Source organism: Epinephelus moara, chromosome 24 (genome assembly GCF_006386435.1).
Source record: "Epinephelus moara isolate mb chromosome 24, YSFRI_EMoa_1.0, whole genome shotgun sequence".
Classification (NCBI taxonomy): domain Eukaryota; kingdom Metazoa; phylum Chordata; class Actinopteri; order Perciformes; family Serranidae; genus Epinephelus; species Epinephelus moara.
The window spans coordinates 26,693,714-26,720,005 of record NC_065529.1 but is presented as its reverse complement, the minus strand read 5'-3'; the positions used below and the strand labels follow the sequence as shown (position 1 = coordinate 26,720,005).

General features: G+C 40.8%; 1 protein-coding gene across 3 annotated transcripts in view; it reads left to right on the top strand.

The window, feature by feature from the left end:
* celsr2 (cadherin, EGF LAG seven-pass G-type receptor 2) overlaps positions 1-26,292 on the top strand; it is a 95,107-nt gene that overhangs the window by 34,221 nt on the left and 34,594 nt on the right. For all 3 annotated transcript variants that reach the window (XM_050037506.1, XM_050037505.1, XM_050037504.1), the window contains exons 3-5: positions 14,202-14,424; positions 22,837-22,952; positions 23,076-23,164. In XM_050037506.1, the coding sequence (XP_049893463.1) occupies positions 14,202-14,424; positions 22,837-22,952; positions 23,076-23,164 (428 nt within the window). The remainder of the gene's footprint in view (positions 1-14,201; positions 14,425-22,836; positions 22,953-23,075; positions 23,165-26,292) is intronic.

Sequence of the window (26,292 nt, the reverse complement as noted above, 5' to 3'; positions counted from 1 at the left end):
TTTATAATGTAAAAGACTAAGGCCAAATGTAAAATACAAAATGTAACTTTGTATTTCCATTTCAAAAACAAATACACTCTCTCGTCTAGTCTCTCTCACTCTCAAATTGAAAATCAAGCTGTTCCACTTCCCTTCTGGCACGGGATGTCTAACAATGTTTAAATTTCAGGTTGTGTGGACAGTAACATTATTACCTTTTGCAGAAGTTGTGTTTTGTTCTCCATACCTGATGACTAAATTACATTATTCTATGTCAAGATGACGTTGGCATGAGAACATAGACTGTATTTAAAGATGGATGACGCGTCTCCACTTACCCCCACTGTACTGAAGTGAAGCTAAAATATCCTGGATACAGCCACTGCCATCTTGCTCTGTTGACACAATTTGGAACAAGAGTCTGCACAGTAGCTATATTAGTAGTTATAGCAGCTATAGTAGCTTATTTGAGGTGTACTTTGAGTTTTCAGTTTGGCCTATGTCCCATCCACTAACATGGAGAGGGCGGGGTTTATGACCTTTACTGCAACCAGCCACCAGGAGGCTATCCAGATGTATCGGCGTCATATTTGGGGAGCTGTCACGTCGTCCATTGTTATATACAGTCTATGCACGAGACATTTGGAGGATATTAGATTTTGGTAACCATTGGCATTAGACGTTGTCCTCACATTGAATTGTGGTCACTCGACGTCACTGCCTCTACCCAACCAAATATCAACATCTAACAACGTTGGAGGCCAGCTGGGTTAGTGCTCCCCTGAGAGGCCTGGAGATTTTTTCATTGTGTCTACTGGATGCACAGTTGTTTTTTCTGTTGTTTTTGTTTTTGTGCTTTTTGTGTTTTTGACTTTGCCTTGCTTCTGTATTTGCGGCGTGTTTGCTGTTAATGTATTTGTTGTGGTTTTCTGCAGCACAGTTTTAGTTGCAACATGTTTCCTTGTCGGCCACTGTAGATTCAGCATGTGGAGAAATCCAGAGCCCACTGTGCCTGGTTAGCCTGCAGTTTCTAAGCTATGATTTGCCAATCACTGTCCGGGGCAGAGGTTTTGCTATCTGTCCAATGTGAGTTCCCACTGAATAATTTCCCTGTCTTCAAACGTAGTGCAGCTGGAAGGTGAAAGGGCACCATTTCTGCCGAGCTGTGTCCACATGTAGCCTTCAAAATGTTAATTTCTTCTCCTTCACAAAGATCCCAAGGGGGCTTTAATGTCTACATCTGTCCCACCCCTTTCCCTCTTCAGCTCTTTATTGAACCTGGCTCTTTATGAACGCAGACTCTCCTGTACACTGATGACCGTAGCTCTGCAGACAAAGGCTGAGTGATGAGTTATTGATCTGGTTTTCCCTGTTGCAGCTGCAGCGGAAGTAAACAGTTGCTCTGCGTTTCTGTAAATTTTCATGGTAGATTGTGGTAAATTGGGCTGAACAAAGTCAGTGTGTGTGGTTGTTCTTTATCTGGTTTATTTACCGGATCAACTTAAAGTGACAGTCTGGTGTTTGTCACGGTTCTCTGCTTATATTTCCATCTTGTATTCTGAATGATGAAAAGCTCCTTACGTTTCATTTTGCTGCATTTGTTGTCAAAATCGATTTCTATTTATGGTGCAACTGAATAACCTGCATACCTACATTTTTATTCACACCTACACTATAAACATCATCCTGAGCTGTAGGAGCGGACCATGTTTCAAAGACTGATGATATAACAAACCTGTTTCCTCACTGATGTCTATTTGGAGGCAGGGTGTTTACAGAGAAATCTTTACTTGTGAAAAAAAAACAACAAGCAGTTTCTCCAACCAGAAAAGTATTGCTGAGTGGAAAAAAGGGAAGGAAATTATTAATTATAGATGGCTACAGATGGAGAGTGTCCCCTGGCTGTAAAATGCCCTGTAGTAAAAATACCTGAGATATAAAAAAATATATCACAAAGCACACAGTGTGTCGAGACGGAGAGAACAGAAGCCTCCATTTGCAGCGATAATGAAGAATTAATTTATTACTGTTGGCAGCAGAATTGCCAACCGGTTGCAGGACTTGTTATTCAGTCTCTGCTCCAAAAATTATTCACATCCTCAAAGGGTTAAAGACCGTCTGTTCGCGCGATTTATGGTTAAGGGGAAAAGGGAGAAGTTGAAAAAGAGTTTAAAGAGGAAGCAGATTAAAATATGATAATTTATACAGTATGAATATTTGGGTAGTTGCCCTGTCTTTTTGTTGAGAGGTTAAGTGGGTCAAACCCTGACTCCTTAATGTGATTTAGAGCTTCCACTTGCCTCTGAAGCACCACACAAGCTGCTTTAATAGATGCAGCGATGTAAAGTAACGTAAAGTAGAATCATTCATGCACTGTACTTGAATACAGTTTTGAGGTACTTGTACTTTACTGTAGTATTTCAGTGGTATTCCACTTATATTTCAGTATTCAGTAGGATATTATTTTACTTTTTACTCCACTACATTTATTTGACAGCTTTACTCACTAGTTACTTTTCAGATTTAAATAAGTACAATTATTATACAGATTATTAATACAAATCATAATAAACACATGCATTCTGATGTATTATCATGAGTTCGATTAGGCTTCACAAGAGTATATGAAACACTTAAAATTAAGTGATGTTGAAACTTTTAAATGCATTATGGATTGTAATCTCATTCTGAATTTAGGGATTCTGCATTTTGGATACTTTTACTATTTGTACTTTAAGTAGGCTACATTTTGCTGTTTTTTGTCCTACTTGCGTCAGATTTTGAATTCAAGGCTTTTGTGAGAGTATTTCTACACTGTTGTGTTGGTACTTTTACTTAAAGCTACAGTGGTACCTTTCATTAAAAAAAAAAGAAAAACCTCATATTTATATTTAGTGCTCTTAATGGCCTTACTGCATGTGGACAAAAACAACCAATAAGAGCCAAGGAGACTCTAAGGCAGCTGTCAATTACTTCTGTGAACTGCGGTCAAACAAGGCAGCCCTGATCAAATATGAATCACGACTGTGGCTCACAGGTAGAGCAGGTCGTCCACTAATCAGCTCCTCCAATCTGCATGTCAAAGTATCCTTGAGCAAGATACTGAACCTCAAATTGCTCCTGATGGTGTGTGAGTGTGTTGAAAACTGAGTAGCAGGTGGCACCGTGTATGATGGCCTTTTCCACCAGTGTGTGAATGGGTGAATGGGTGAATGAGTGAATGTGACTCGGGTGTGTCAGATGACTAGAAAGGCACCATACATGTGCAGGTCCATTTACCATTCTGGTTCTGTAACCTTTTTCTCCCCTCAAATGTTTTCAGAAACATATTTTAGTGTACTGTGTAGCTGTAAAACGAGAAAGTTGGTGAGCCAGGGACAGTGGAGCTGACGCCATGCGAGCCACTGGCGGTGTATAAACAGGAAACAGCTGATAGCAGGAATTAGCGAGCAGCTAGTAGCAAGAGGGAAACTCAAACCTGACAGACACTGTGAAGATGAGCAACTGGGGAGACAAGGTATTGCGCACCTGTCAGATGACAGGAACGGTGTAGAACGGGCCGACTTACAAGAGAATTACAATTCCTGTTTAAAAAGGGCTTATGTTTATGAAAACATTTGAGATGAGAAATAGATAATGCAGTAACAGATTTGATCAGTGCTGCCTAGATTGACACTTTGACCACAGTTCATGAGCAGTGATTGACATGACTGGCAGCTGCGTTAGAGACTCCTCGGCTCTGATTGGCTGTTTTTGGTGCGCCATGGTCAGCTCTAGTGAATGCCATTAGAAGCAGTAGGAAGAGGAGGTGATTTTTTCCACACATTATGTACTTCTTTCAGAATATAGTGACAGTTTCAGCAAATATGACAAAAACTTATTTTCATAAATGTTACCAACTATAGCTTTAAATAAAGGTCTGAGTGCTACAGATAAGGGTATATAGTTGTGTGTATAGTACATATTTATTCTCTAATTATGGGTATTTGAGATTATACTTTAATCTTTTGGGGCACAATTGTTACATTTATAAAGTTTATTTCGTTCAGTTTTTCTCACAAACCAAACATATCTTAATGTTACAAGACTGACATTTACAGATAAGGAAGAACAATTAGGAACTGCACTTACATAATAAGAGAAACACTATGGTGAAATTAAATGATGATTATTATTTCCTTAATCCTGACATTTTCCATTTCAGTCTAGATTATATTTAACTCTCAGAGGCTCCAACAGTTTCTATCATGTCTGCAGAGAAAGATGAGACCTTCTTCCTTCGACATAGTGTCCTATTTTTCCCAGACACACAACCTCTGAGATTACAGATCTCTACATGGAAGTAGAAAGACGGTCGTCCCCGACCCACTTCACCGTGATAGCTTTCCTCGCCAGCATTATAAGCGATTGAACTACTTCCTCCTTTTGTTTCTTTGCATTTACGTGCAGGTGTTCAGCAGCTGTGCACTCTGCGTCTTATCTCACAGGAGGTGGTGAAGGACCACTTCACTGTCTCTTTCTGTGAAATCAGATTTTCACATTAGCAGAGAAATGATTACTTTAACTAAACTACAGATCACAGTCACTGTCAGAGGAAGAGAGAAGTATACTGGGAAGCAGAATGTGTAGATGTTCACGCTGTTGTCTTTGGGCTCTCGCTCCCATTATTCCTCGCCAAACATTAAAAGGTTTTTCCACCTATGTATGCCGCTGTTTATGAAGCCTAAAATAGTGTCGGGCGTTTGAATGTGTGGGCTCAGTCACTCAGAGTCCAGGTTGAGTGGCACTTACATATTCTTATGCACAGCTGTGGGTGTTGGAGCTGAACTGTAGGTGCTTTTAACGTGAATCGGCAGAGACGGAGAGTGAAAGTGTGAGTGGGTGAAGTGGGCGTATTTTCATTCTGTAGCAGGGACCACATTAATCTCCATCAGTGGAGGTTTTTTCAGACCCAGGTGCTGCTGTTAGATCCAGCATGCAGGACTTGTCGAGTTACGTGAGAGTGAACGTGGTTATGTAGCTGATGATTTAAGATGTTTGAATCAGGCTGTCAGACTGTCTGATCAAACGAGGTCGTTCAGGCTTCAGGTTTTCATTTGATGTATTTTCCTCTGTGATCTACAACTCCCACTGTTCTGCTTCAATGAGCGTTGAGTTCACCAGTCTCCACACTGTGGTGGGGCCTGGGAGCTGTGTGTTTTTGTGTGTGTGAGTGAGTGCTAAATTGCTCGGTCTGTGTGATTCGGGTGGGTAGCTAAGTGCTGAAAAGCTGCGATTATGTGTGTAAGAAAGTTGGACGGACAATCTGTGGAATGTGTATGTGTTAATGGTGCATGGATGTGTGTGTGTGTGAGTGTGTGTGTGTGTGTGACTGTTGGACCGTAGGCGTTGCCAGATGGTAGCAGGAAAGAAAATGAAAAAAATATAACAGCCATCATCTTTGCTGTTCTTCAAAAGGACAGAGTGAATGATTTGGCTCGGCTGAGTCATTCTGTAGATGCTGAACAACAAGATGTCATCCTCCTCCTTTACTTCTTGTGTTTCTCTTAAAACACGCCACAACGTGTGCGATTCACTTTTTTTTTCTCATCTGTATGAAAATGAGTGAATTGTACCATGTGTTTAGATGATCATTCATCAGCTAACTGCTGACCTGTGACAAGAAAGTCGTCTTTTTGTTTTTTTCTCCTCTGGTAATTCACTGAATAATTGAGAATCCATTTGTGGTGTTTTAATGTGCGAACATGCTTTTGGAGGAGAGGAGAAAAAAAAACAGTGAATGTTCACACTCCTGTTTTTTTCACATCACCTCACACCAGTGTTTGAAATTAACACATGCCAGCCAAGTACTGAAGGCCACTATAATTTGGCTCTGGGAGATGGCATGAATAAAAAAAAAAACAGTGCCAGACACATACCGTATCAGCCAATACAGAATCACACACCAGTACCAGTGCTTTTTTCCCTTAAATTTAAAACATTAACACCTCGCCGTGTGGAGCCTATTGGAAGCCGTTTTATGTAAGTGACATAATCAGTGTAAACGATGGCATGAATTCAGTTTTATAATGTCACTGATGGAGAAACTGAATTTCACGTAAATCAGTCACAACTGGTTCAATCTACTTTATGAGGTCAGTGTTGGTCTGGTACAGATTGCATGGTTGTGTTGCTATTGTTCATTACAGTCTCTCAGAGTCGGAAATGTTTTCTTTTGAGGATTCAATGTTTTAAACGATGGCTGATAGTAGATAGAAGACAGGAAAAAGGGGAGAGAACAATTCAGCTCCTAAGCCGCTGTGCTTCATAACTGCTGCAGTAATTATTTGATTATTTGCTTTAAACAAGTGGTGTAGTGCTACCTGTTTATGATGTACCTGCATTTTTGCACGTTAAGTTGTGTCTCTTTTTTAAGGTTACGTAACCACTGCTCCTACAATGGCAGGTTTTTCATACAGAAGTCAACTATAACTATAAAATGAAAGGATGTTTTTCTGCTTTTTCATCTTTGACAGTTAAAAGTTATCAGCTATAGATCGAGAAGAATAATTTGATTTACTGTGCTATCATTGGCAGGTGGAATGTTTTCTTGCTTGTTAACTCAATGCATGAGTTCACATGAATCATTTAACACACCTTAAATTTCAATATGACATCCATGGCCACTTCATTTTGTTTTTATTGGCTCTCAGCACGACATACACTTTAATGATGATTGGATCTTCAAGGGCTTAAAAAATGTCTATGAATTTCAACCAGTTTATGTGAACTGTAAATATTGTATGTCCACTGTCCACACTTAGAGAAGAAAAGTGGCGGCCCGTGTTCCAGTGCACTCTGGCAGCACTATACACCTGCATATATCTAGAGCTGGACCCAAATATTTGGCTCTTGGATATTCATTGGTTGGGTAGGTGTTCGGATTTCATTTGGGATATTTGTTGTTTTTTTTCTCACAATGCTTTTTTTAGGCGGTGTCTCAGATTCAGACCCTTAACATTTATGTAGGTCTATAATTTATCCATGATTAGAAATGTCAAAAGCTTTATTGTGTCACAAAAAGTGCAAAGATAGGACCTCCTTTAACCAACCTTTCAGGGGTGTAAACATGCATCAGGGGCCGTACACATGCCGTGTCTTCAACCAAAATCCCTAATGCAGAGCTGATCTTCCAGGCGCAGTTTTTGTGTAGGCCTACCACTGGATGGATGTAAAGCTCTGGCAGCCCTGAATTAAAATGATCAACTTCTTCCCCATATTTATCACAGACTGATATTTACAGATGAAAGGAAAGATATCTATCGGCTGTGATTGGTGCATGCTGCTGCTTTCCAAAAGTTGAACTCAGTTTTTCTCGGGGTGCAGCTGTTATGCCCTGAAAAAATAGGCGCTCAGGAACGCATGCACGCTGCGACTGCGTAACTCTGACGTTTTAGCGAGCCTGCTTCATGTCCACATTCAAAACAATGAATTTAAGGGGTGCAGAAAAGGTGGCATGTGTACAGGCGCTAAGACACACCAAACCTTTTGAAAAGTGTTTTATTTATTAACAAATAACAACACAACAATACTGCAGAATAACAGAATCCTTGAAAATAAATGCCCCTAACTAAACCAAAAGACACGTGTTGCAGCGCTATCTTGTTCATCTCAGTGGAAAATGCATAAATTTCTGTCTGACTCTTTCCAGAGTCATGTCCGCCCTGCGCTCCACCCCTTCAGCTGAATCTTTAAATTTGTTGTTGATCACTATGGAAGCTCTGGAGCCCAAAAAACACACTGTGTTGAAGAAACATATTTCAGTCAGTCAGAATCAGGTTTACTAGCAGGTAGGTTTTCACATACAGAGAGTTTACCTCGGTGTTTGGTGCGTAACTATAAACATAGTAAGAGAAAAGAAAAGGAAAATAACAAGTACTACACAAGTCAAGAATCATAAATAGAAAAAAAAAATGAACATATGTATAAAAAAAACATGTAAATGTATGAAAACGGTTTGTCAGTTATTTGCTGCAGTGGAATTATCCTGGGTTTTTATTGATGTGTCTCTGCGTGAGAAGTGTGTGAACGTTTTCCTCAGGCTGTAGATGTATGTTTGTAATGTAACAATAGGATTTAATCACATAGGTCTTGTGTTTGTTCTGTTATTGATCTCCTATTCTCATCATTCACCTTCATAGTCCTGGAGGTTGCTTGCTTCAGCTTAGGGATGCACGATAGTATCAGCGCTCCATTGTTATCGACAGATAAAGGCTTTAAAACGAAGTATCAGGGTTGGCCTGAAACATACATTTCTGTTGATGTAACAGACTGATAAGATGCTTTAATTATGCAACTCTGATTAGTTGAAATCAGTGTGTCATCCAAGCCTGTTAAAGTAGGATGAATTTTACAGTTTTGTTTGAAAGTGGTACACAAAAATAAATATTGCATGTTTTTAGGGCTGTAAATCAGAAGTGTCATCCTGAGAGGTATTATATAGATCGTTGGACAATGACACAATATTTGTTTGTATCATAAAGATAGCTGCGATATGCTTTTGATTTGATTCAATTTATATCCTCAGTGTCTTTCCTTGGCTGCTTCCCATTATCTGCTTGGCGCTCGGTCCCCAGCGCTGTTTGAATGTTTAGGAGGAAGGTGTGCTTGGATGGAAATAGTGACACAGACGTGCCACGGGAATTTCAAAATAAAGGCATATCCCAAAGATGACGATATATATAGATGTTTTTACCTCGCATAGATGATATTGGATTCTTGATTATACCAATCCAGATCGATATTTTGTTACACCCTTACATTTTGAAAGGCATTGTATGTTATGTCTGCATCCGCCATCATGATGAGAGCTTTCATAATAATGCATTCATCCCACTATAGGAGAGACTTGATGTTCTCTGCATTCACGTGGAAAAAATATATATGCATATATTAATATCACCATCAGCAATGGGCTGAAATGAGTTGGAAATATCAGGATACTGGCAAAAATTCAATACCATGCCTCCCTTAAGCTGAATATCGTCGCACTGACCTCTTGGTCATCATCACCGAGGTTATCTGTGTTTGAACAAACCGAGTCTTTGCTGTAGTGAAATTAAACCCTGCTCTCAGCCTCCCTGCCCTTGTTGTGTTCGGTGCGTCTGGAGGGATCCATCCACTTGACGCACCAGATCTGTTACCTAGCAGCTCAGACACACCTGTTCAGGTTTGAGATCTCTGAGGAAACACAGCTTGCACACATGGCTGATGCACAGCTACACCACATCTTCTGATTACTCGCTTTCCTGTCAAGTTTATTTATTTAATACCAAACTACTGCTTTTGGTTGTTTACCGCTCTTTAAGAATAAATAAGAGGTGATGTTTTTTGTAGTGTGAAAATCTGCAGCAAAAGTTTGAATTTCGGGATGTTGTTCATTCGACAACAACATTATTTGTCACATTTTGTCCATTGAGTTTGTTCTGTGTGTGTGTTTGTGTGCGAAGCTCCTCTGGGAACATTTTATGATGCATTAGAGGAGTGATTAAATGCGACAAACCCTTTTAGCAGATAAATTATTACCTGTTTTTTTATGTTTGAGAGAAACAGTTTTGCTAATGTGCATGCTGAGGTGTTAATACCTGCATTTATATTCCATAATATAATTTGTTTAGTTTGTTGGTTGCAAAGTGGTGTTTGCTTGTGTTTGAATTACACTTTTAATCCGTCCAGTCACACTTTGATTTTTAGTTTCAGTACAATTATCACAGTCAGTGGCTTTTTATATAGGCTACACTCTATAGAAGTGTTCAGTGAAGTATATATTGTGATTTATTTACTAAAAACTGAAGTTAAAGAGCAAAGTGCTGAAGCGTCGTCTCCTGTCTAAATAAAAACAGGATCTCTGTGTGATTTTCTGCCTTAGTGATTCACGCTGGAGGCAAACACAGAGTGTGGGCGCTGGTGTGGACGTATAGAGGGGCGTAAATAGAGCAAAGGAGACATGTCTGAATTATTGATCAGGATATTCTGTAGAATTGTGACTGTGAGCCCATCCCCGCCCCGCCGTGCTGCTCACCTGGCAACATAACGCTGTAGAGGCGTCCCACAGGGATGAAGTGAACACTGAGAAGCATTTTGTCAGCTATCAGTGGAGCAGATCTGTACGCATTTGTGCACAAATGTACTGTTAAATATGCATTTTCCACAGTGAAGCACATCTCAGTGTCGCCATGACTGAACAGAGCAGCTCTGTTTAATACAGCTCTGTTTGCTGATGCAATGTTTGACCAGTGTGACTGCTTAAAGAAACACAAGGAGTTTATTGCCTACAGCAAGTTGCTGAATTAATAACGAGGCAGACAGCACTGTAACAGAAAGGCTTTATCTTTCAGCCGACTGGCCAGCAGTAGCTGTTTGTCATCACCAGGAACATGACAGTAAATTGTCATGAGCTGACAGCATGGAGCAGCTATTACGCTCCATTTTGCTGCTTCTGGAGGAGAGACATGGCACCCTGACATGTTCCAAGTTTTTATACCACTCAGGAGCTGAGGACAGACTCACAAAGTTGTCAGTGATGGCTACAGGTTAGGAGATGATTTACTGCTGTCTCACAGATCAGTGATCATTATAAACCATAAATAAAAAGACCTCTGAGGTTGTGAACACACAAATCAGAGAAACCCCCATTAATAAAAGTTTCAGTTATCAAAGGTTGAGGGTTTTCCAGTTTAACAATGAGCCGTCAGTGCTGCAGTTATAAATGTTGGTTAATCTTTAACTAAAGGTTTTGCCTCGATAGTCTGCTGCTCCCCTCCAAGGGGTCAACAGTTCACAGGAGGAGTCCTTATGAATACTTCACCTTCCAAATGACCATTTATGTATCAGTTACTCAATGCCTGTTGGTCAAATTCATGAAGAAACGTTTTTCTCACATGCCTCCATGTGAACTAAGAATCAAAAAACAGAAAATTCTTGATAAATTGAATTTAACGAGGTCTGTGTTAAACAACAGCGAAACTATATCAAAACATCTGTTTACAGACTCTTACACCAGTATGATCCAAGTCATATTTACAGTTGTATACTCAGTAATTCCCAAACACATGCATTTACACTAAAACATTCCAATTCAAAACAGGCTCATATGTACGCACGTGCCCGGGCACACTCAGGGCACACTACTGGTAGGCGAAAGTGTTTTAAATATAACATTTTAGTGAAGATGCATGAGAAGTACTGAGTGTACGACTGGATAAATGAGACTTGGATTATACTGGTGTGAAAGTTAAATGTTGACCCTGGTTGGTTTAATTCATGAAAAATGTTCATCTCCTTTGAATTCTTTGCTCACCGTGGAGGTATGCGAGAAAAACAAAGTTTTCTTTATGAATTCAACATTATCACGTGGTGAGTTATTGATATGCAAATGGTCACTTTGTGGGTGAAGTATTCCTTTGAAGATCTAAGCAGCTCCCCAAAGTTTTAAGCTTTTTAAAATCATTTCTAAACATGAAGTAACAATCTAAAATACTTAAAATTCGTGTTGCTTTGTTGCAAACTGCAGCTAAAAGTTTAATTGCTGTCTTCTGAATGAGGTTTCTTTAGGGTCGGTGGTCCAAAATTATTTCTATAACTCAAAAAAATGCTCATTGTCACTATTATTGGCAACTTTAACGCCTCATCCAGCATCTGTTGACTTGACTCTGACTGAATAGACCCCATCAACAGTGATAAAACAAAGAAACTTGCTTTCAGCGGACTGTGAATAGAGTGATTAATAGTCAAAGAGTAAATAAAAGGCCTGTGTATCAGTGGTGTTGGATGAAGATGTGGGCTGTGCTTGTGTGAGTGTGCATGTATGTGTGTGAGAGAGTGTGAGTGTTACAGTGCTGTAGTACACAGCGGAAGTCTTCCACACTGCTGACTGAGAGGCTTTGACACAAATTCCAGCTCACGCATGGGAGCGTGCGGTCTCGCCTGAGCAACTGCTGCAGCCTCCCAGTCCAGACAAACGGCACATGTGAGCCGGAGTGCAGGGCCGAGGAGGGTGAAGGCCCCGCACAGGGACACAGTCTCATTGTTTGAGTCAATCACAGCTTTGAGATGAACAGCAGAGTGAGACAGATCAGAAACTGATCTTTAAATGTTTTGTTTTTTACAAACCAACAGTCTAAACCCCAAAGGTATTCAGCTGGGGTTAACAGATGTCAGTGTTGGTATACAAATGTTAGCATTACAAATATGCAATGCATCTGTATTACTTTAGTTGATGACTCAAGCTGGAATGATTATCTGATCAAGAGTTATTCTGCAACTGTGCTGATAACTGATTAATTTCTTAAGTCGTTTCTCAAGCAGGAGTTCTCTCTTGTTTCAGCTTCGTAGTTGTGCATTTGCTTTTTCTCTGATGTGATAGTGAACTGAATATTGCTGGTTTTGGACTTTTTTTTTTTTACTATTTTCTGACATTTTTTGGAGCAAATGATGAATTGATTTAGAAGGAGGAAGAGGTTTCGCACGCTTCAGCTGCCTCATAAGGCATGGCAGGCCTGTCTGGTGCTCTCAGAGTAGGGCAATCTTGTATTAGGAGAGACCTCAGAGATCTGCTAGAGGCAACAAACTTTATTAACGGACTAACATTTGATGCCAGAAATGTCTTCATTAGGGTTGAGTGACTGATGGAGACGCATCTGGAGTCAAAATGTTGGTCTTTTAATAAAGTTTGTTGCCTTGAGTCCGTGTGCTCCAGTATAACATGATAAATAGATTTATTGATAAAATAATTGCCAGATTAATTAAGTACGTAAATAGTCGTTAGTCACAGCCCTGTTTATGACCAGCCCATTCTCACTACCAACTCGTCAAATACTGCCGCTTAATTAGTGACCTCGGCACCAGACACTGATGCACAGAGTCATCTTTTACAGCAGTATGATGCGCACCAGTCGAGTCAGTTTTAGAGGCAGCGGGCAACAACCCAAGTCGTCAAATACAGCCGCTGGACGTCAGCATCAGACATGAATGCAGAGAGGCATCCCTTGTGGCCGTGTGATACACACTGGTCAGGGCGGATGTTTGTAATGTCGCCAGCAGCTGCCATGATATAAAGACCGACAAAGTCAAGAGGGGTGGTGAATGGGTCAAACAAACTCCGGACTTTCACCCAGGAGGTCGCTGTTAAGCTACTGTGTAATTTTAAGCCAAACCATGATGTTTTTTTCTGAACCTTACTGTGTGCTTTTGTTTGCAAAACCTAAGGAAATCAACCTTAAAACAAAGTCCTTTACCTACGTTGTTAGTTTTGAAAGAGACTATGAATGTTAAGAACAGAAACTGTACATTTCCTGTGAAAACTGAAGTCTGTTTTGAAAAGACATTTTATCTAATGAGTGTAAATTGACGTACATAAATGTCCAAAACAGACACAGGAAGGTACTTAGCGCACCATATTTTGACGTGTATGTCCACTGACAAAGCAGCTGTATTTAACAAGTTGTGATCAGACTGTGTTGTTGTGACCCATACCTAACCTTCGGCTGGTATTTAAGAAGGATTGGACAGGTCTTTATAATGAAAAGCGTCACAGTAGATTAACTTTGGAAGAGACGCTCTGTAAATTGCAGTGTTTGATCAGCAGGACACACAGCTACTTATTTCTGTTTGACATTGTGATTTAAAAATGAACTCATCAAATGTCTGTAAGGTGTGAAGGAGCTGAAAGTAATCATCATGAGCCGCCGCAGTCTGCAGAAACTACAGTAATTTCATGTGATGGCTTCAGAGTCTGAATGCATAAAGACTTCCAGCTCACTGCTTTGAGACATCAAGTTGTCTCCCTGAATATGAATGCAGCACAAACTGCAACCATATTCCCAGAGGGAGGAGGGGGAGGCGGGGGAGTCACGCTGGGTGTGACACAGAGGAGAGACAAACATTGAAACTGCAGACACTGCCGAGGAGAAAACTCTTCATAATTCTGACTCTTGAGTCAGTTTTTCCTCTGATACACTTAGTTAACAGTGACATCATTTATTTTTCATCCTGTGTGTTTGAAACAGTGGAGCTGTATATTTCGAGTGGATAATGTTACACCTCTATAACAGCACACTGAGAGCAGCTGCAGCGACAGAAAAGAAACAAATAGCAGGGTAGAGCCCCCGAGGTGATGCTGCTTGTCACAGACAATATTAATCCTCATTTTCTCCACCTTCTCCATCCTCTCTCTATGTGTCCAGGAGAGCGCTGCGAGCTGTCATCCCGCTCAGGCCGCTGTGCTCCGGGAGTCTGCAAGAACGGCGGCTCCTGTGTCAACCTACTGGTCGGTGGGTTCAAGTGCGAGTGTCCACCGGGCGGCTACGAGAAGCCCTTCTGCGAGATGACCACACGTAACTTCCCCCCGCACTCCTTCCTGACCTTCAAGGGCCTCCGCCAGCGCTTCCACTTCACCCTCTCTCTCACGTAAGCACCTCCGCCTCCCAGCTACAAGCTGCAGCTCACCTGGATCACCTGCGCTGCTCCTCCATTGCCTTTCAGTAATCTGTGATTCACTCCTCATCCACCTCCACATCCTACTTCTGCATTCGCTCTCCAGCTATCCCCTCCACTAAAGTGTGCTCCCCCGTCCTCACATTTATGTAACCGTAATGGTGTTTAATAGCAATAATGGGCTCAGTGAACAACAGCGATCTCCTGTAGAGCCACTCTGGTATCAGATAATAGTTCCTGTGCTATAAATACAGAACCACTGTAACAACACGCTGCACATCAGAGGTGCGCACACTGTACAGTGAGGTAAGAGCTGGACAGAAGGTGAGCTGAAGGAGCTGTGTTTTGGGAGAGGAGACTTGCATAACATGAGGATGTTAATCCTACAGCCAAGAGTGAGTCTGATCTTATTACAGTCAGTGTCACTGGTCACTTTGAGCTGTGAGTCAGCGGCTGGCCTATTTCAGTGCAGTCTCCCTCCCCAAGGTGAAACTTGAGAGAGGCCGTCTTTGGATGAGTGTGCAGTCATTATGTATATACGCAACATTGTTACTGCAATGTTGTTAAAGCTGACTTTGATAGGGGGAAAATCAATACAGAATACTATCTTGATATTCTGTGTGGAAATGTTGTTTCAATACACAGACGCCAAGTATCAATTATTTTATTATATGAATTATTATTACAAATACAAATTAAACTTTTGGTAACCTCCTTGAATAATGAAATCAAGTAATTTTTCAGTTCACTAGAAATATTTTAAGGGAATAAAAATAACTGAAGTGAGAAACTTTATCTTTAAAAACTTCGTCTTGTTAGGTAAAAACAGATGTTAACATGTAGGGACATAATTTACTGTAAAAAAAAAAAAAAGTAATAAATTGCAGCATATCACAGTATGTGTTATTGCAATATGCAGCATATCGCAAATGTTTGAAATCGCAATATTATTGTGTTGTGGATAAACTATCTCAATAATATTGTAACGTAGTGTAGCATAGCGTATCGTATGGTGTTGTATCGCATTGTATCATATCGTATTATACTGTATCATATTGTATCGCACCGCACCGCACCGTACTGCACCATACCGCACTGTATCGTATGGTATTGTTTCGTAGCACATCACACATAGCATCGTATCATATTGTACCGTATCGTATCTTAGGGCATCGCATCACATCGTATCATATCGTATCGTACCATATAACATCACATCATATCGTACCGTATCGTATCTTAGGGCATCGCATCACATCGTAGCGTATCGTATCGTATCATATCGTTTCTTAGGGCATCGCATTACATCGTATTGTATCATGGGTCCTCTGGTGATTCCCACCACTACTCACTTCCCTTGTACAGTCCCCATGAAACTGAGGTTAGAACGTCTTTATTTTCCTTACTGTGACAAATTCCCCAGTGAAACAGAATATTTGACCGGTGTACAGTTACAAGAGGGAATGAAATCAAATTCTTTGCATTTGATTGGACCATTAAAACGTGGACAGGCAGAGTTTAGCATGATACAGAGTGGAGTTGGCTGCTGACTGTTGGCTCCACACACACACACACACACACACACACACACACACACACACACCTCCCTCGCTGCTCGATCAGGGGGAGGACGAGAGAGTGATGAATGAATTAAACCTCCACCACCTTGTCCTTGAAGTAAAAACAAAGTTTTTGTCCACTGATATCCAAACACACTTCCCCTCTTATCTCTCTCCATATTGCTCTGGCAGCTAATACAAGCCACAAACGGTGAAATGTTGTTTTAGATGACTGGTGTAGACAGCTTGTCCTCCAGTGTCACATTTGATTGGATGAACTTTTGTAAACGTCCCTGAGTGCAGGATGAGTCATCAAACGTTTGAAACCTTTTTACAGAAAGAGAAAAGACAGGGAGTTTGATTTAAACCACTCTGACACAGATTTTTTGACATATTTGGCATATAAGAGATAAATGATCAATGAACGCAGATACACAGGATTAACTCTGGGAAAATGTATTTTTCATTTCACGCAGACTTTTATGTCAGCTTCAGGTTAGGTTTTTAGTGTCGTTCCTTTGTGTCATTTCTCCCCAGATGTTAATTATTTTAGTCTTACTTTAGTTTTTATTTTTCGGCTTGACTCTGTGTCCCTCTGGTAATTTTTAGGTACGATTTTACATGCAGTTTTATCTAATAGCCTCAAAGCACGCATTTGTCTCAGAGGCCTCAAAACGTTACAACACTTTTATCTTTAGACCTTAAATTCATACAGGCAAACCCCCCCAAAAAAGCTAAATTAAACAGTGTGTTTTGCATCACATAATACATCAGAAACTTAAAAAAATCATTGACACCACTCTGATGCCTGTATTCACAGGGAGCCAGCAGCCGATTAATTTATCTTACCTGAGCACAAAGAACGTAACTCAATGACACATCTCCACCTCAACACACTGTAAAATAATGAAGCCAAAATATCCCCCCCTGTTTGCAGTGTTTATGCTAAGCTAAGCTAACCAGCTGGCACTAGCTTCATATTTTCACGAGAAGAAAACAGACATTAGAATAGTGTCAATCTTTTCCACTAATTTTGGCAAGAAAGTGATCACGTTTATTTCCCAAAATATCAAACGTCCTTTGACTGCCGTACAGGGGGACTAGACAGGGACCACTTGATTTTATATTACAAGAACAACACTTGCAGACTGAGAAGAAGTCTCAGACTATTTTCAGGACTTTGCTCTGAAGGATTTATGTCATGAGACATGCAAACAGCGTTGTCACTGCTAACGCTGGCACTTTCTCTGAGAGCTGGAGGTGCTATCTCATGCCACAATTAGCATTTAGTAAAAATAGCAAAGATCTGAGACCAAGGTTTCTTCTTTTTCCTACACTGCACAAAAAGAAAAACCTGCAAATGCCTCATGTAATTTTTATTACGTTAGTTTTAAGAGTAAGCAGTTTTATTTCAGTTTTAGGTCTCATTTCTGTTTTTATTTCACCTTCCAGCAGTGCGTCTCAACATAATCATAGACATCATTGTGGGGGTAATTTCCCATAGCTGAGTGTTTTTCTTTCATCCATCCAACGTGTGTCAGAATCAGTTATTATGATGCAGGTGTAGAAGGTCGGGAAATTGAAGCTGAAGCTTTTAATCCCTGTGGTTGATCATTTGTTGGTGGTTTGTGGAGGGGGAGGTGCTTTGGAAATGAGCAGATGAGCTGTGAACACTGAACACATGCAAAGACAGCGGGACCTCTGATCAGCATGAATCCTCCATGTGATGAAATGTAATCAACGATAAAAGCCGTCCGTTGTGTTTGATATCTGTCACAACAAGTGACAACAAGTATCACCTCTCGGATGGTATCACAGGGAATGTGTCCTGCCATTTTGCTGTACTCATTGTGATACTCGTCACCTTAGACGGGCTTGGCAGGGGCTGACGCTCACAATGGCTGCCGGTGGAAATAATATCCCCCTTGTGAGCTTTATGGACTCGGCCCTTCTTTAAGTGAGGTTCAGATGACAGTCTTTTTGATGGAGAACTGCTCAAACCAGTTTGTAAAGTGGTCTACATTTCACTGGCAGGTCACAGAAGCTGTGAAGTAACTGCAGTGTAAAAGGTGCCGATACTGAGAGCCTGAGGCAGGTGAGGTCAACACGTTGCTCTGTTACCTGAGCCCGCACTGATCGGGTTCTCCCAGAATGAGCTTCTGTTATGATGAACGGCCCAGGATATGAATCTTGTTCACTCAGAGTAACGGCTAATTTTAGGTCTCTTTCTATCACAGCTCTGACTGTAGAGCTCCGTAATTAAGGGTGAGATTTCAGAAAAGGGTATAGAGTGTTTTGGGATCAGCTAAACCAAGATTGAAACTTCATCTCATCATCATATCTCTAATATTCTCTGTGTCTGAACTGATGTTGAAGTCATGGTTTAACTCTAAACTTAGGATCTACAGCCACGCTGACAGATCTGTGAGGCTTTACGAAGACATAGCGATGATTTGATCAGTATGCTAACAAGCTTACAGTAAAAATGCTAACATGTTGATGTTTAGCAGGTAAAATGCAATCTTAGTTTAGCATGTTAGCAACATAACTGGCACCAAACACAAAGTACAGCTGAGGATGATGGGAATGTTTCAGGAAATTGGTTATAAAGCAACATATTGACCAAATTAAAACTGTGACCTGATAATGACACTAAAGGAAAGTTAAGGAATCGCCAGAGTTATTAGAGTTAACTAATAAGAAAAGATAAGAAAAAAACAGTTACACAGAAACACACGCAATGAATCGAGCTTAACAATTAAAACCATGGGGAACATGAATGTTATTTTTTATGGCAGTCCACCCAGTATTTTTCAAAACATTTCAAAATCACAAACGTTAATCCTGTTTGTCAAGTTTCCATCCAAGTGTAGCACGTCTTTTAAGCAAATTTTTTGAAAATTGGCAAACAAAAATACAAATTTATTTATTCATGTATCCATCCATCACTGCTATGCAAATATAAGGAATGAGGCAGATTAACAAGATTAATAGCTGCTGACAGTAATTCTTCAGTCAGGTGCCATTAAACCACTTCAAAATGAGAGAGCACAGCAAAATGGCGCAATCCAGAGAGTGTAAATCCTCAAACGATGGCAAAAGATTTTGAAAATGTGACATAAAATATTTGTTTTATGTTTTCATGTGAAACAAGTTACGATCTCCTCATCGGACCTCACAGAACTGTTGGAGTCACATGCTTCATGTTTGTCATGGTTTATTATTGAAGTCTGTTTCCACTGCAGAATATGATTTTATTGATGAATCATCTGTTTCACCTCAGTCAAGTGCAAAAACTTCTTGCAGGGTGTCTGCAGGTCCTTAAAAAGTCAATGGTCTCATTCATTCAGTCATTCATTTTCTGTAACCGCTTATCCTGTTAGGGGTCACGGGGGGGCTGGAGCCTATCCCAGCTGACACTGGGTGAGAGGCGGGGTACACCTTGGACAGGTCGCCAGACTATCACAGGGCTGACACACAGAGACAGACAACCATTCACACCTACGGGCAATTTAGTTTCACCAACTAATCTAACCTGCATGTCTTTGGACTGTGGGAGGAAAGCGGAGTACCCAGAGAAAAACCACGCTGACACGGGGAGAACATGCAAACCATGTTACAAATCACATATATACTACTTACCTGCAATGCTTAAAAGGGGCAAAACATGATGATGATACCTGTAGACACCCTGTTTTGACAGTATTTTGAATCTCCAGTTTATTTTTTTTGTTTTTTCAAGTTGGAAATGTGCCGAAAAACAAGTGGATAGAAAACACACTTTTTGTGGCACTAGTGGAAAACTCAGGGGACACGCAGAGTAATTAAGATTCATCCTCTGGCAACAATTAATGACTGGAACAAACATGGAAATCCAGACAAGATTTGTCAGGACCTTCTACTGAAAAAAAAATGTTAAAGGAAAAGTCAGGGGATCACCATAAGTCAGTATAATTCATCCTCTGAGGAACATGACTGAAAAAAATTAACTGAGATATTTCAGTCTGGACCAAAGTGGTGAATCCACCTGACTGCCATCCTTAGAGCTACAGTAAAATTATTTTTTTAAAGTATCAGGTCAATAAGGCTCTTCTCCTTCTTCTCCAGTGGCCGATCCATTATATGATCTAACACAGATTTTTGTATCTGTGTTTCACACTTATAGGCTGTAAAATCAATAAGGGACTCTTCTCTTTCCCCTCTTCACTGCACACATCGTATGAACTGCAGCATGTTAGCGTTGCGTGACACAGTTCCCCACATAAGGGCAGACTGGTTGTTATTTTTACTGATGGGTGCCTAATGTGACACGCAGTGATGCCAGTTGAGTCAGTATTTAGCTCCGGCTGATTACTCTCATAGTTCAGAGGGCTCAGGGGGGCAATGTGGAGACGCCTTTTAAATCGATCCATCAAAGACTGAGAGCCCTACTGTAGAGTAATAGACTCTGGATTATAACTCCAGTTGACGTTATGTGTTCTTTACTGGATATACAGACGCCATCGGACTGCTCTGTCTCTGCTGTTACTATCAGCTGGAGCTTTCCTCTGAGGTCGTGATTATCGTTTTCCTCAGTAAGCAGGTCAGCGGTGCCGTGCCCCCTGGCTCCTCTGCAGCTGAAGAATGCTGCACAAACAGCATCATGCACAGTATACCCGCAAACCCTCAAGTCTGAAAGAGAGGGGGGTGGGCGGCTGCTCATGTTGTCTGAGGGCACGTATGGATATTTGGCTGTGTGACTGACATACTTCAGCTTGGAAAAATATGAGCTCAGGCAGAGTCTGCAGCTCAGGGAAAGAAAATAATCACACTAACTTTGTGGTTTGCAGTGTTTCAGAGCCCATCTGAGATTTACCTTTTGGAAATAATAATTAATTAGTCCTTTTGAGGAAAGTGAAGCTGCATGTTAGTGGAGTAAATGACCAGAAAACACAGATGCCAGTAAGCCACACATGCCTCTCGGCTGGCAGATGTGCGCAGGAGACTCATTGTTGTGTCCCCTGTGGGATGGATAATGAATAAACCCTATAGTTAGTGCAGATTTTTTTTGTTATAACACACTTCCACACATCCCAGTGACCCATTTCCACTGGATCAGATTTACGACCACAGACCACAGCTGACAGGTAAAGTGTGATATTTTTAAACCATGTCCTACACCACATACACACTTTGATCCCAGATCGAGAGTGAGGCTCCGTCGGCTCTCTGGTCCCCCCGAGTTTGAACCATGTGCGCAGATGTATTTGAATGTGCATTAATATGCGAGGATCATGCAACGCGGCGGCCCTGGGCGATCTGGTTTCACCATCAAGATGCGAACAGAAATGTGAAACTGAGGCTGTGGTTACAGCACTGGCAGCTGTCTGTGTTCTCCTCCATGAGAGATTTTGAAGCTGACGTTACTCCAAACTGTCTTCCTGTGTGCTTCTTCTTCTTTACTTGCAGTAATGCGTTCCCCAACCGTGCTGCTTTGACATTGCCCTAGTTTTCTATATCTGTGTTGTAGTGTGTCATTTAATGTGGCTCTGTGATATCTATTCACAGCACGCAGATTCTGTATTCCTTCACTGTGTCTGCGCTGCAAATAGGACTGTTTTCCCTCTGACTCGGCCTTGTGTTCATGATTAACCTCATTATCTGTTCAGTGATCTCTGACAAACCTCTGCATTGTTAAATCCTCAGCTCATCTTCAGGACAGTCAGTTGCACGTCACACTGCATTACTGTAGTGCTCCAGTGTGAAAGGGAGGCAAAGTGAATGTGAGGGGATAGTATGGATATTTTTAAATGGGTCAAACGAGACCACTGCCCTCTTTCTTGTCTCTCGTCTTTTGTCTGTTAATGTGGAGCATTGGTGACAGTAAATGCTCTCCATGAGACACTTCATTACACATCTTATTTGGTATCCTTATGTTTAAAGGCTGCTTTTATGTTATAGTTTCTTAATGTCATCAAATCCAATGGACAGACCAAAATCCAATGATGTGTTTCTCCTCTCAATACTTCTCTATCCTGTCGGTGGCACTCATTCGTTTCCACTGGAGATGTCATTGGAAAAAAAAAAATTTTTTTTCCAAAAGCAGCAGGGCACTTACATATTTTGCAGATGTTAATCAAACGGGACTAAATGGTTGGGGATTTGTTGGAGACTATTTTGCACCGCGGATTGATACACATTTGGTCATCTAGTGAGTATTTACAGCAGCAGTGTATTTAGGATTGAGGTAAAATAAATTACAGTGCCCTGGTTCATCAACAACAATTCGGTAATCTTGCGACAGCATGGCCAGCTACGTTGCGGAGTCAAGGTGCCACTCAGGCATTGCTCATTGATATAGGTACATCATCATGGGCTGTGCGTGTGTGCCACTTGCAACAGTGTACCTTGACTTAACATCATCTAAAGTTTCTTATTTGGTCAAAAAAAAAAATTTTGCCGCCCCATTGCAACCTCATCTGCACAACAATGCACAGAAAGCTAGCATAGCATCAGCTAACTTGTCATTCCACATCTAGAAACAAAAACTTATGATTGGTCAACGCTTCACTTCTTCATTTGAGCGCTGAAGAAAGTTGAGACCAGGTCAGCTTTGATTGTTAGTGTGTGTTGCCCATCACACAGCAACAAGTGTCGGGCGACTGTAGCTTCATGTCACCGACTTCCACTGAAAATGACTTGTAGCTTGTTGCTGTTTCGCTCATGGTCCCAACACTATGTGTGCCTTAATCTTTAATTCACAGGGTGAATATGTATAAAATAAATACATGAACCAAACTGTGATGGTCACAAATATAATGAAGTTGAAATGTTGCTCTGTTCTCAGATTTGCTACCAAAGAGTCCAATGGTCTTTTACTCTACAATGGCCGCTTCAATGAGAAACATGACTTCATCGCCATGGAAATCATCAATGAGCAGATACAGCTCACCTTCTCTGCAGGTACGACACTTATTGTTTATTCGTTTTTTTATCATTATGATTTACTGCAAATATTTCTCCTGGTTTCATACCATTTTTGTCCTGAGATTGTTGCAGTCATTCACGTCTCTCATTGTTTTCCAGGTGAGACCAAAACTACAGTTTCCCCGTATATCCTGGGAGGAGTCAGTGACGGCCAGTGGCACGTGGTGGAGGTCCACTACTACAACAAGGTATGATCCACAGTGAATTAACAGAAAAACCTCTCCTCGAGCAGCATGTGTTTGCAGAGCCCGGTTCATGATTAGGTTTAGACTGAAGGCATTAGATTTTTCATTTGTTGTATTTTTCTTCACAGTGCAGACGAATAACAAGTATAAATGTCAGTGTGGGGTTTGCACACTGATGAGGGCATTATCCAAAACATTTGCTTGCTTGTTATTCTTCTGCTTTCTAAGTAAATAAAAATATAACCAGTGATAATTTTGCTGTTTTAAAGAAATAGTGTGACATTTTGGGAAATACACAAATGCACCATCTTGTAGAGAGTTAGGTGATAAGATTGATATCAGTGTCATATCTGTATTTTAAATATATCATATTAACTAACAGTTATCTTAGCTCCATTTGGTGATAACGAAATCCACCTACCAGCACCAGTTACACTTATGGATTAACACCTTTTTTGTTTAAAGTTTTAGTGTGTAGGATTAAGGGGATATATTGGCAGCAATGGAATGTAATATAATAAGTATAAGTATGTTTAAGTATAAGTATGTTTTCTTTAGTGTATAATAACCTGAAAATGAGAATCCTAATGTTTTTGTTATCTTAGAATGAGTCATTTATATCTACTTGGGGAGTGGGTCCTCATCCACGGAGATCCCCATGTTGCACCACCGAGTTTCTACAGTAGCCTAGTACAGACAAACCAAACACTGGCTCCAAATAGGGCCGTTGACGTTTACATGCCAGCCACCGTAGTTAGCAGCCCCTCCACAATGAGTTGAACAGAGTCAGAAAAACACATATTTGTAATGTGAAACTGCTTTAATCAGTGTTTTTACTGGTTTTAATCAACAGGGCCATTTGTTTCGGAGAGGAAGAGACCTCTGTGGATAATCTGGCTCTGTATAAAAACCTTGTGAACAATGATCACTAAAGGAATCCTAACTGGTAGCTTATGCTTGGCACCTGGAAGATGTTTCAGCTGGTTGCAGTCTGCAATCCTCACCGCTAGATGCTACTAAATCCTACACATTGCTCTTTTAAATTGACAAAAACTGAAGTGTAAAGATGGCACATTTTGGTTTTACAGGGGTTATTTGCTCATTTTGTTGCCCTTGGGCGGAACAAGGCTAGCTGTTTCCCCCCGCTCCCAGTCTTTATGCTAAGCTAAGCTAACTGGATCGATCATGAGAGGCGTATCAGTTGTATCTGACTCTGCATGAAAATGTCAAACTATTCCTTCAAACAAGGGTGGTCATGGTAAAACTTCACTATGTTATGATTATCGTTTCCATTTCCTTCTTTTAATTGTTACACAACAGCTGACATACCTTTGGTTAACTCTGTCTGCTGCGGCGCCCCTCATCAGGTGTGGCAGTAAAATACCAGACATAGTTACTGAAAATATTCAGAGTGAAATCAGGTCACAGGTTTGACAGCAGACAGTTTTATTGCACTGAAGGCTGCCGTATTTGCTGACATGCTTTCTCTATAAAAAGCTTTGTCTTTAGGACAACTATAGAGACTAACTGTAGTTGTGTATGTTTGTTGTAGTGCCTCTTTAGTTTGTCAGACTAAAGAATCGCTGCTGACAGGCTGATGATCTGGAAGAGAGCCAACATGCCAACTAGACACTGACGGAGGGACAGACAAGAGAGGGGAGGGAGGGTGAGGGGGGGTGAATGAATGAAAGCCAGAGAGTGGGAAGGCGATGTTTTCCAGACATGCTCAGATTGGGCTAAATATGTTTTGACTAATACATTTCTGGGTAAGAATGCCACAACAACTCAATCGGTAGAGGAATGTATGGAGCTGTTGTCTCTGCCCGCTCAGTAACTTTCCCACCCAGGACCAACACACAGGATGTCACATTTTAGTCTATTGAGGAAGTCACTTTGCATCATAAAGATGTTGCCAGGCAACACCCCCGCTGCTCACATTTTCTATTCAGTGACTATGATAACACGGCCGTGTCAGATTGTAGCCAGAAGAAGTGATGAAGGGGGAAATCTTGTCGACTTTTGGATGAAAACTAGTTTTGTCTCTGCCAAGCAGACATTATAGTCTCATTAATCACGCTGGAGTCTCTGAGGCTTTTGTTGTTTTACTGACCTGGTCGCTTTACATCTGTAAGTGTGCTCCATGTTTGAAGAGGACATGATTCTGTTAATGTGACGCTTCCATGTACAGTACAAGTACAAACTTTAGACGTTGGCATCGGCCCACAAATGACTGGATCTGCGTCGGAAATACCACTTTCTGTGTCACTGGATTCCAGATGATTTGGTGGCACATAAGTTAATGCATGAAGCTAACTTTTATTAATTGATGATCCATTAAGCATTAATGGGAAATGTTGGTATTTTTCAACCTGGACCCTGTTTTCCCATGTTTTTGTGTCTAAGTGACTAATGGAGACAGCAATTTTTAAAATTGGTCCTGTTTTGAGAGAGGCGACAATTTAATTCCTACAGGCGATTGTGGACCCTCAATTTACGTCCATTAAAAGTGTTTGTGTCTGACAACATTACAGAGAGGACCCTACTGACAAATGAAACGTTGCTGTTCTCCTCTCACTGATCCGGTCTTTTTGTGAGTGTGTGTAACCAGTTAAGTTCTGAAATTAAAACTTTTCCACACTGTCAAAATCAGCTAAATGTTCAGCCATGACATTAAAAATCTTTTAGGTCAGTGGTTCCAAACTGGGTCACAGGTCCGTTCTGAATGGACCACAAGTGACTCACGAACGTGTCAAGTTTGTAAAAAACACACTGTACACTGAATTTCCAGCACAAGCTTTTATTTTGAAGTACTGTTTCCTACTGTAGAGTGAGTGAATACCTGACAGTTCTTAACAGAGATGGCAAAGTAGCTCAACAACATGGCCAAATGCAAGTATGACATTGACTATATTAAACTTTGTGGACCTTGAGCTAATAGCAAAGGACAAATCTGGACCTTGTGGCTGGACCAGTTTGGAACCACTGCTTTAGATTACACCAAGCTACGCTTTCTGTACTACAGCACAACAAAATCTTCCCGGCACTCCTCTCTCTTAAACCGTCACTTACCTTTCCATTGTTGTTTTTCCTGCAACAAGTTACTTCTTGTGAAATTTCAGAACGAGACTTCC